Source organism: Castor canadensis, chromosome 13 (genome assembly GCF_047511655.1).
Source record: "Castor canadensis chromosome 13, mCasCan1.hap1v2, whole genome shotgun sequence".
In the NCBI taxonomy this organism is placed as follows: Eukaryota; Metazoa; Chordata; class Mammalia; order Rodentia; family Castoridae; genus Castor; species Castor canadensis.
In genome coordinates this window covers 9,683,492-9,695,775 of record NC_133398.1, presented here as the reverse complement: position 1 = coordinate 9,695,775, position 12,284 = coordinate 9,683,492, and the positions used below count along the sequence as shown (strand labels likewise).

The 12,284-nt window shown below is 42.6% G+C and overlaps 1 protein-coding gene across 2 annotated transcripts in view; it reads left to right on the top strand.

Moving 5' to 3' along the window:
* Pbx3 (PBX homeobox 3) overlaps positions 1-11,102 on the top strand; it is a 211,596-nt gene extending 200,494 nt beyond the window's left edge. The window contains exons 6-9 of one of the 2 annotated variants that reach the window (XM_074053189.1): positions 4,578-4,743; positions 5,900-6,012; positions 6,779-6,868; positions 9,578-11,102. In XM_074053189.1, the coding sequence (XP_073909290.1) occupies positions 4,578-4,743; positions 5,900-6,012; positions 6,779-6,868; positions 9,578-9,670 (462 nt within the window). In that variant the 3' untranslated portion in view covers positions 9,671-11,102. The remainder of the gene's footprint in view (positions 1-4,577; positions 4,744-5,899; positions 6,013-6,778; positions 6,869-9,577) is intronic. The other variant, XM_074053190.1, reaches the window with a different exon arrangement.
* Positions 11,103-12,284: the final 1,182 nt, after the last annotated feature.

Here is a 12,284-nt window from a genome sequence, read left to right as displayed (position 1 = left end):
TAAGCATTTCTCAACTGACTATACAGACAGAAAATGCTGAGGGAGAGTCCTGGGAATGAATTCTGGATCCATCAGGCTTTGCTGTGTGATTTTGGGCAACTTGTGTATGGCCTGGTGGTAGGAGTTGGTGGTTATCAGGTAATGCCTGTGCCCAAATGACTAACACACCCAGTAATTCTGTGAGGAAGATAAATTGTTTTCTTATTTTATATGAGAGGAGACTCTAAAATAACCTGTCCAGAGTCACTCAGCTTGGTAAATGGCAGAGTATGGGTTTGAAACCAGAGTCTGAGTTCAAAGCACGTAATCCTGTGATTTGTTGCCCATCTGATTTGCCTACCTTAGAGTCAGACATTCTGAGTGAGAGGATGAATAAAAACTTTCAGAAGATGGTAAAAACACTGTCCAAAAGATGAATTTAGTTATTACTGTATTATGTGGAAAACATTTTACTTTTTATGTGTGTGTGTGTGCTGGGGATTGAATTCTTATACCTGTTAAACACATACTCTACCTCTGAGCTACATGCCTAGTCTAAAAATAGCTTGGTTTTTAAAAGTGATTGGCAATCTTTGGGACTTGGGTGGGGGGGTACATAGCTATAGTGTGTAGAAGAATCTGGAAGCTTTTCTGATCACTCCTTGACCTTGCAGAAAGATTTCAGAAAATTAGCAGCTTGCAAAATGTTCACTCTTCCCTACCCTGATCACCAGAGGCTCAGTCAGAGGACTGACAACAATGTACATCAGTAGAAGAAGGAACATGCTTGTGTTTTTTTCCTCTTTTACATTGATCTTAAAATTCTTGCTTGGCCTTCCACCGTCAGCGTGTCCAAGGCCATGAGTCCTTGATCTGTGGCCCAAAAGAAAAACACAGGACAGTGGATTCTTCTCCTGTGGCCAGTTTCCAGCCTGTGTTTCTATTCTGGGACCCATGTACAGACCATTGGGAGATGGAGCAAGTGCTACTGTCCTTGATACCCCATGCTGTACCCTACCTTGTGAGTGCTGGGGGAGGAGGGCCCATGTGCTCTGTAGCTTTCAGTACTTCCCACCAGTAAGCATAGAGGGCCTTTGCAAGTAATTGTAGCCATCTGTTTTTAAAAGGTGAAAATCATTCCTAAATTCAGGTGTCCATTTATACATTAATTACACTGCTCTCAGTTGCAGCCATGTAGACTTAATAGCTGATTGCGGCAGTACCCAAATCTGTGATATCAGAATGTGACGTGCATATTTTAATTTGAGAAATAGTTTAACATTTCTAGATATTCATTTAGATGTGGTTATGCAGGTTAAACATAACGTATGATCGCTGCTTCTTTCATTGCTTCCAATTAAACCTTGCTTGTTAGTTTAACCTCTAGGTAATCCCATCAAACAATTGATGTCAAGGAAACACTGCCCACAGTAGCTTCGGATGAGTGGCCATTAATTTTAATTGCCTTGATATTAAAGATTAAGAAGTATTGGGACTAGCAGAATAGAAACGATCTGATGTCAAGCAAATCCACTTGCTAAAGCTTCCCCAGGCTGCTGGTGATATTAAAATTTTACTGTGAGAATTAAATAAACCTTTATTAGTGATGACTGTTGGTTGATTGGTCCAGGGGTGTGCATAAACAGGATTCGTCCATATCCAGAGATGAGACCTTCGATGGTGCAGAGATTCCTCAATTATGAAACTGTTAATAAAGCTGTAATCTGATTTTCCAGGCTAGGTTTCATTAATGTATTATAGCTTCTCTGATTGTCAAGGTAATATTAACTACAAAGTACTGAATCCAACAGAGAATTGCTTAGAAGAAGAGAATTCTAAGATGGGCCTTTGTTGCTAAATTCAGAGTTGGGGAATTTTCATTAATTATGCTTTAAGAAATGCCAGATTCCCTCTCAACCAGGACTATCTCCCTTTGCACTTTATACATCCTCAATATTTAACTCTTTCTCAGGCCTAACAGGCTTACCCAGGAGCTAGAGTGGTGTTGCATGTCAAAGGAGCTTTTTGCATGCCAGCCCTACATGTGCTTTCCGAGCTGAGAGCATGCATTGTGGAAGGTGAGGTGGATTCCAAGAGGATTTGCTTTAACAAGCAGAATCAGAACTGATCCCTGCAGGCTTCTTTTTCTACCTTGCTTCAGAACTTCTCTGTTTTAAGAATGGCATGATTCTAGTAATTCTGGTATGGGAAGGGATCCTAAGGCTCGCTGAGACTGCTTTTTCCAAGTACCTGTCTCCATCCTGCTCAAGGCCCAGGCCCCACATCAGCATCATCTCTGTTTCCCCCTCTCTCTTGGCAGACTGAAGGAAGGGAGGGCAAGAGGCCATTGGAAGGAGGGGTTGGGTAGCACAGGTTGGATTTGTGGATCTCATTTTGTGACCTTCTAGATGTCAGAAGTAGGACCAATGAATGGACAGGAAGAGGAACCATGTTTTAGTACAAAACAAAGAGAACTGTAGTTTTCTCAGAAGGACTAACCAGTAATGGACTCAGAGACTCTGGGGAAGTGGGCATCCTGTCTCTGGAGGTGGGCATTGTGGGAGTGTGAAGAGAAAATAGAGGCTTAGGTCTGCAGGGCACCTGAGATACCTCTTAGACCTGGTGAGCTGGAGGTTGTGGCAGAAGGTTTCCGTGGGAAGCCCTTAAAAATTGATCTAAAATTCTTCATAAAAGTTAGGAATAGAGATGGAAATCTGGGAGTCATCCACAAAGAGGATAAAACTAGAGTTTTGAGTATGGATAAGGAGAAAGAACAAGTCAAGAGCTGGGTCTTGGAGGAACACACTAACCTCTGGTGTGTCAGGAAAGGAGTAGATGTTGGAGGGGAAGCAGGAAAATATGAGAAAAGCCATGCAGAGAGCAAGTCCTGGGCAGGAGGGGTGGTCATTACACTTATCCGACACTCCTGAGAGGTCAACCAAGTTGAGGAAAGGAAAAGCCACTGGGTTGGGTACAGGTGAGGTGCCCAGTTAACCACCTCCATCAACCACCCAGCCCTTAAGACTCTTAAAATTCAATGGGAAAATGAGTGTAGACTCTGCACACAGGAGAGTCATTAAGTAACAGTTACTATAGCCACTATGTTTGACATGTAGAGAGGAAGGGATACATAAAGTCCTTTGGAACACCTGAAGGAACAGAAACAACTAAGAAGTGCTGATATGTAGTGTATTTACTTCTTGGTGGGTTTTCCTTATTTCTGACTGAGCCGTCTGTGCACGCTGCATGGGCCCCTGGTGAGTGTGTCTGCTTGTACAGTGACCCCAGTGTGGGACAGCATATGGGCAGCAGCGAGGCCAGCGTCTTCCATGAGGGCTTCTCTTGCCAGGGCTCTGTGGCTTCTTCCAGAAGGATGAGTGCCATAGGTTGAAGAATGAGAGTCCTGTTTCCAAAGCAATTAAAGACTTGGCAGAAGTGGTCACCAGGGTGCCCATTGGTGTAAATTGGGTTGGCGGGCTATGAACTACATCGTACTCCTTATTTTCCCTCAGGCCCCTGAGGAGCTATTAAGGAATAATACCTTTAGGGTAAAAGAGACCCTGATACCACGGCAACATGTTCCTTTGACAGATTATGAAGAAATTATTGAAAAGTATTCCTAAACTGCTACTTTAACAAAAGAGACGTGAGATCTTTTTATACAGCAAGTGGGTACACCTTCTTATAAATTGCTGTGTGCCTTTCAGCTTCTTTGCATAGCTCAGCTACAGGTGACACATAACGTGACTCTGAGCAGTGAGTCTTGGGCTGCAGTTTTGCTGTCCATGAAATGTGATGAGATCGGCCTGCTGCCAAGACCGTCTTAAGAAATCTCTCCTGTTTGCACTGATGTCATAAGTAGTTTGCAGAATAATTCAGTGCATTCCACCTGATGAAATCAGTGCCGCTCCTCTGTGTTTGCATTTGACCTTATTGAGACTGATGACTTGAGTTTCCAAGCTGTGGCCTTCCCACGCGCTTACTGGCAGAACTTGAACAGCCATCTTGGCAGACATGCAATGTCTCCCAAGGCAGGAGACAAAGGGAGTTTTCATCCATTATTAATCGATGTTCCACTTTTCAGCAGACCAAACATGAGTCTACTGTACCACTGCCAAAATTGTTCCAGACCCAAGAAAGAATAATAAGTTGTTCTTTTCTCAAGTATTACTTAGTGTTTACCTAACTTAACAAATGCTTCCTGTAGCTTTTCATCTCCTTTTACAGGCCTGATTAGTGTATCCTAATAGATTCTTACCAGTTGGGTTTTTTTCCAGTACTGGGGAGTGAACCCAAGGCCTCATGCATGCTACCCGAGCAGACTACCACCTGAGCTAGGCTCCCAGCCCGAGCTGAGTGTTTTTTGTGACTAGTGCTCCTGTCACCAATTCCAAGAAGCAGTGTTATTCCAAAGAAAGAAAGAATTTGCCAAAACCGAAAGCAAACAATTATGTACTCCCCATAGAATGTAAGATTACAGGTGGCTATTGAGCATCTTCCAAGGTCCCCTTGGGGCCCAGTGTCATGATTGTAAGTTTGACTTTCCCTTCCTTTTAGACTTTTCAACCCTTTCAATTCCTTGTTTCTGCAATTTGTAGGTATCCAACTGGTTTGGCAACAAGCGAATCAGGTACAAGAAGAACATAGGGAAATTTCAGGAGGAAGCCAATCTCTATGCTGCAAAGACAGCTGTGACGGCCGCACATGCAGTGGCTGCAGCTGTGCAGAACAACCAGACCAACTCACCCACCACTCCAACCTCTGGTGAGTACGAGCACCTGTTCCCTACCTGTCCAGGCAGCCTTTTGCTACAGCACCCTGTCTCACGGGCCATGAAACCAGAGCTGTACTGAGGACACAGTGGATTCATAAAGGAAAATTTATGTACACATACAGACTTGTTCTTGGATGGGTGAGTGAGTGGGTGGCCCAGGCCTGTAACCCGCCCTTCACAGTGAGTGCCATATGCTACCGGTAGAGTCTGGAACTTTCACACTTGTAATAGCCTGTAATTCAGCAATGAGGCAAAGCGCCACCATCAATGATTGTCTTAGCTGTATTGTTCCATGTTTCACTTTAAGGTCAGTAGTGGTCTATGAGAGAATGGAATGGCCGAGTAGGAAATGTAGTGAAGATGGGGTGTCAGGCTGAGGCATAGCGCTGCTTCTCCTACTTGACCCGCAGCTCTGGACTTCTCCAGTACCTATGGTGCAGTGCATGTTTGCCAGGCTTAGAAGTGGTTAAATGTGAGGATATGGCACTTAATTCACACATGCACTCTTGACTTCTCACTCAGTATGTTTTGGCAAAATTTTATGTGATGTTTGTGATGGAGTTAGAAATACCTTAAAATTACAGGGAACCTGAGTGACAATGAAAGATGTACAGCTAGTTCAAGCAGATGGACATGAACAATTCAAGGGGCTTTTCTAAGGAGATCTTTTAAACATATATTTAAAAGTTCAGAAAGAGGGTTTTGTTCTGTTTTGCCACCCCTACTTCACCATTCTTTCTAGTGAAATGTGAACAAAGGTGAAAGGGAAGTAGAATTATGGCTAAGAAAGAGCATCAGAAAAACATGTCTTCTCCAGGAAATGATCCACATAACAGTTTGTAACTAAGTCCTGGAGAGAAATGAAAACAAGGGGGAAGGTGCCAGTCCAGTTCCTGGAGGCTTTCCTGTTTCGATTTATTTCTTTAGTTTTTTTATTTGGGCTTCCCCCTTAATAGGACTTTTCCAGGATGTAAAGTGAATCACAGGACCTAACTGTGGAGTTACTGTCCATCCTTCTAGATCTGGAAATGTCTGTGTTGTGCACAGCCTCTCCCTTCTGTGTCTTGCTCCTTTCCCTGCCTCTCGGTCTTTGAGGATATGTGTGTAGCTCTCTGTTATTCAGCCACTTAACTCTTTCCTTTCCAGGTTCTTCTGGTTCTTTTAACCTCCCAAATTCTGGGGACATGTTCATGAACATGCAGAGTCTGAATGGGGATTCTTACCAAGGGTCCCAAGTCGGAGCCAATGTGCAATCACAGGTAGGAGAAATGCCCCAGCTGGGGCCTTTCTGGCAGGGTAGGGTTTGGGCTCAAAACTCCTTACTCTGACCCCATGGAAGTGGTCTGCACATCCATGCAGAACCTGTGCTGGGTGCTTCCAAATGGGACCATCTGCCCACCACTTAATTTAATAAGAAGTCAAGTGGACAGTCACTTTGATGATTCAAACCTGATGAACTTTGTGAATGCATTCGGCTCTGGCTTGAGCTCATGGAGACGGGTGGGGTGCATCTTTGTCAAAAATAGAACAGAAAAACTACTTGCAAAGTGTGTGTGTGGTTTGAGAACATACTACTCTCTTTTTATTTCTGTATTTTTGTAAGTTTGAATACAAAAACCTGAGTTCTTAAAATATGTTCCAGGTTCAGCCCCTTTCTTGTCCTCGTAATTGAGAACAGTTACTCAGAGTTTTATGCATTTGGGTGGGGGGTACAGAGAGGGAGAGAGATCTAGCATGCATATTGTTGTAAGTAGGTTTTCACCCACAGCCACATGCATTTGTTTGCTGTAGATGGAAAGTTTTGCATTGCCATGAAGATGTTATTATTTGGCTGGTGTGGAAAACAAAAATGTGTGAGTTTATGCAAAATTGTTGAAATTCTGCCAGTCACATTTGATTGGTGAATTTGTCTTTGATTGAAGATGCTAAACCCTTGTGGCACACATAATTCAAATTGTTTCCTTTTGTAAGTGGTGATGTTTGTATGGATTTGGAATGGTGAATTTTGTTTTGTCTTCCTTCTAGGTGGATACCCTCCGTCATGTTATCAATCAGACGGGAGGCTACAGTGATGGCCTTGGAGGAAACTCACTGTACAGTCCACATAATTTAAATGTGAGTACCCTGGAGAACCAGCTGTAGGAACAGTGTCAGGCAAACAGTGACTAATAAATAAATTAGCAGCCATTTGACTTGGCTTCCCATCTTGTTGGCAGGTAGGGAAGGCAGTGTCTTTGGTGCACATTTATTTTATGGACCTCAACACTTAGTTACCTAGATGCCCTTAGAGGTCCTCAGGATATAAGAAGGGGCTGGCGTCCTTTCATCAGTAGGGACTTAAGCAAGCATCAGCCCATTAAGACGCCATTTCCTAGCACCTGTGCTGTGTTCCAGGGAGGTGGTGGAAAACAGGTCATTTATCTTACAATCAAGCAGCAGGAAGAAGTTCCATGCACAGTGTAGGTGAAGGTGACACCCTTGGAAGGCCCCAGACCCATCAACAAACAAAGCTAAAAAGAATTTTGTTCTTAAAAGTATCTTGCCTGCATTGACAGTGTGCGATGCAAAAAATGTTTAACAATTTTAATTATGGAAGAACTAATTTTGCTTTTATTATCAATTCACTAAAAATTTCCTCCTTCCCTGATATATATGGAAAATGGCAAAACCTATAGCTCTGGGAAGGGAGCAGGGTGTGTGTGTCAGGGTGGGGGAGGGGTTGGTATCCAGGGATCAGGTCATCATGGGGAGCTGGAGCACAGTGGTGGACCAAATCTGGAATTCCAGACCTGGGGACACTACACTGCCCGTGGGTACATGTAGGAGATATAGGAGGAAAATGGACAAAAGTCTCCTTTTTTAGGGCCTTGGATTGTTATGAGAGTAAATATTAATGATTTAAAAAATGATTGAGGATGTTCAATTGTAAAGGAAAAAAGGACCATTAAATACTCAAATCTTTTACATTTGAAATGTCAAATCTTTCTTTTAGGGTTTATAAATAACTCATAATAACCCACAACAAACCATATAAAAAGCCTTTTAGTTGCATTTCTCCTTTTTCATTTAAGTGTTTTGAAATGCTTCAGAGAATGTGCGATATCCTTATCAACATGATAAAATATGAAACCGTGATTGCCTGCAGCATTTTACAGACATGAATTCCATCTTCACTGATGAGGCTTGATAAGGCGCTGTTGTATAATACAGTGCATAATCTCAAACCACCAGAGTAAGGATTAATTTATTTTGAAAAAAAAGAATGCTTGCTGACAACCTCTCCTCCAGCTGCCACGCTGGGTAGAAATATTGTACATTTGTTGTTTATAAATTTGGATAAAAGAGGAATGATGTTTACTTCAGATGGAATATCTTTAGACTTGTATCTGTGAGAGTTTTTCTTCTAAGGAGATATTCATACCTGAGGGGAAACAGCTTACCTTTTAGATAGGGAAGAGGATTTCTAAGAGGCCCTGGAACACCCACGGGCATGTCATCACCCAACCTAGCACAACTGAGGCTTTCAAAAAATAGGGCCATGGTTTTTATTATTATTGTTTAACCTTATTTTCCTTTTTCTGACCTGAAATTGATGTACTTCAAACCTCAAAAGTCCTTTTTCCTGTGGTTTTGTCATCTCTGTGGGGTTGGCTATCCCCTTGTCCTTGGTCCTACCTGTAGAGAGGGAAGATACTTTATATGCAGAACTGTGCAGCAAATCAGAAGATAGGTTCTCCCAGAATAACAATCATGAGGGAAGAAACAATTGCCGGCATGCAGCTCATGTGAATGCCACATCCAGGCTGGGCGGGGAATCTAGACTTCCCAGTGGCCTGGTGGCCAGGCCCAAGAGAAGATCTTTGGATGTGAGGGGGCAGGGCATATCATGGCCCACACTGGCATTGGTGTGGGAGCCCCAGGCTGGGCAGCATGGAGGCCAAAGCCATCTGGAGCTGCAGGCACTGGGTGTCAGGCAGCTCACCTTCGCCTTCCCTCCAGAAAGGCCTGCCCCGTCACTTCCACTCAGTGTTCCCCAACTCACAAGCCCAGCACCTCCCTCTTCTTGACTGACATAAAAATATGTAGCGACAAGCTGTCTGCCACAGCAGAAATCTGATCAGACATTGATTTCAGCAATTGCCTGTATAGACCGAGACATGAGGCAAATTTGTTTCTGGGGACTATTGTTGCTGGTGTAGGTCCAAGGCAGGAAGAGCCTTCTGCATGTGTGGAGCGGAGCAACAGCCCAGCGAGGGCTCCACTTACAAATAATTGGAACCCCGATTTGAATAGTGTGTACTCTTCCACAGGTCATGCATTTTCATTCTGAAAGATCTTTATTTGGAGGGAAATTCTGCCCTTCATTTTCTGTGAGTTCCAGTAGCTGGCTGTCAGGCATGTATGGAAAAGGGCAGTCAGCTTCTCTAGCAATGATGATGAGGCCCAGCTGGAGTTTGTGCTCCTTGGAGCTCAGGCTTGTGTTGAGGCATTGCGTTGAACTCTCCACCGCTCCTTCTTACAAGATTTCGTTTAGTCACATTATTTTTACCGGCAATTAAAGGCTGAGCTTTGTGCCAGTTTGGGACAAGCTGAAGCCCTTCCTCAGTGTTCTGATTTATTGCCAGGTCTTTACTTGATGGGATGGATTTGTTTTACATGCATTTAATTCCACTTTAACACATACTTCCAACTCTTGCCAAAGTGGGTTTAGCAAATACATTTTGCTAATGCATCTTTGCTCTCCTGTTGTCATCTGGGTGTTCTGCATTGGGGAGTGGAATTAATATGGAGACATGCACCCACTGAACTGTGCTCTCCTTTCAGGCTAATGGAGGCTGGCAGGACGCAACAACTCCATCTTCTGTGACTTCTCCTACGGAAGGCCCGGGAAGTGTGCACTCGGACACATCTAACTAATCTCTGGCACGCTCCCCTGAGCTGACATGCCTTGATAAGCGCATTCAGAGCAATAGGAGGAAAAGGAAAGCGTTTTTGTAGCCCACCATCTACAGCTTTACTGTAAAACCTTGTCTTACTAGAGAACTTGGTAAATCTGTTTTTTAAAGAATCATAATCATTTGTATTTATACTTAAAACACACAATGTTAAAAAAAAAAATAAAGCACTTTATCCAATTAGGCCAAGATTTAACATTGTTGACAGTCTTGTAGCTATTTTATCATAATTTATTACCAATATTTTACATTAATGGTTTCACAGTTGCCAATTATTTGGCCTTAGAGTAAAAAGTACAATATATGCTAAACCTCAACCGTTAGAGCAGATGCGAAGACTCACCTCACCTAAACTGAGCTCCTTGCTTATTTCCATCGCAGACTTTGATTGTCTTTCTCTCATGTCACGGATGGCGTTGGAATAGAACAGCTGTTTGGCCATCTCTGTTACTGATGCTGTGTTTAAGAATCTTCCTCCTCACATTTGTGTTACGATCATTTATGTTATACTTAGATCAGAGACTGGAAGCCTCTTTTCTCTCTGGAAGCACCAGTGCCCAGAGTCTGCTCGGTAATGAGACCATGGATCCAGATTGTTCTGAGAGACGAAGATACTTGCTGCTGGTGGAGGTGGAAACGAGACCTGTCTGGGGTTTCGCAGTGTGCACTGGGTGCTGCACAGACTTGTCAAGGTTTGCTACGTCCTCTGGGCAGCCTCCAAAGGCCCTGCTCTCTGGAGTGTTGTATATAGTGTAGCAAAAGAGTATTTATACATCTCACCAATCAGAACACAGCTTTATTACCTCATGCGAACTCATACAAACCAATAGAATTTCAACATGTTCTGTAGCTTAGAGTGCTCACTTACTACCTCTGAACAACTCACGCTGTAGTTCGTCTCTTTCTTACCTTTTTGCATCTTGTAATTAACTCTTTGTTTCCCTTCATAAAATGTAATGTACATTGTAATCTTTTAAAAGAAAAACCAGGGTTGCATTTGCAACTTTTAAAAAAACAGAGTGGAAACATTGGGTCTTAATTTAACACAGATCAGTAAAACTGCTGTAAATACTGAGAAACATTTTTGAATGTTCTTCGTCTTGTTACTAATCCATGCAAAAAAAAGCGGCGAATAATTGTGATGCATTCAGATTCAGTATTCAGTACTGTATATTTCACCCTGTGTGATGGGGCCCCTCTCTTTTCTCTTTTTGTATTGTATGCGATTCTGAAACTGATTGAGTCATGAAAATAATTTGTGGCAGTGATTCTAATGTATTAAAAACGTTTCGTGTTCCTTTCTAACTGGATTACACCCTGGATTGAAAAAGTCTTCCTTGTGGTAGTTATATGTAGTTTCAAACATGAATAAACTTTTTGCTTTCATGATTAAATGTTGATAGCATTTCTTACTCCAGTCCTTGAGCCAGCAGCCTGTGCAGGCCTGGGAGGAAGCCCACTCAGAACCAGGCCTGGCAGGCAGATGCACAGCCCCAGGAGGGACTTTGCAGGTCATTGAAAGAAGAATACCTGCTGCTGATGGCCACCCACTGTACCTCCATCACACGCCCTCACTGACCACACCACAGGAAAATGCTTTCCCTGTTTTCAAAGCTTAAAAAGCTGACATTCAGAGACATTAACGGAATGGTACAAGGCCATAGGACAACACAAGGCTGCACCTTGACCCAGTGCTCCCCAACTTGGTGCTCACGTTCTCATGACCTCAATGATGACTCTGAAACTTATTAGATGGAAACCTTCCTTTTCTCCCTTCCTCCCTTCCTTCTTTCCTCTCTCCTTCCCTCCCTCCTTTCCTTTTTCTTTCTTTTTTTTTTTTTTTAGTAACCAGTCTTGACACATTCTCTTCACCTCCATGACTTCTTTAACTACAGTTAAAAAGCACAAGTTTATCTGGAAAGAGTGGGCCTCACATACTATTAAAAATAAAATCTCTGCAACTTTTCTTAATATGCTTTTTACATTCTAAATTTGTAATCTGTGAGACCAGCTAAAAATCTTTAACTAGATTAAACATTGTTTTTGTTTTATTCAGATTGTAAGAAAATCCATATATTTTCATACACGCCTGTCGCTAATATCTAAATCTTTATAATAAAAGAGGTCCATAGCAGATAATTGGCCTGTTTACTATATCTCAAGGAAATTGACTCACAGGAAATCAGATTAATGTTAATCAGTTTCAGCAAATTGTCTTTGATAAATACAACTGTTTTACTATTTCGGTGGGTAGAGCCAGGCACAACAAGGTCTAGGGCCACAATCCCCATTAATCTTGAGGCAGTTACACTGTGAGGGTAAACTTTATGAAACAGATTGCTCTCCATAGCTGTCCTCCCTCACGTGTGTGCTTAGCCTGCCTGTAGGAATCTCTCTTGTGGCTAAGTAGTTATTTGCATGATTCAATTAGCTTGTGGGTCAAACTTTCTTATCTCTGTGCATAAAACAATCTCTGTTCTATGTGGTTTTGCAAAACATCTTGTGGAAACATAACACATCCCCACACATAAGTTCATCTTCCTTAGTGTCCCCAGACAGACACCTCCTAAAACCAT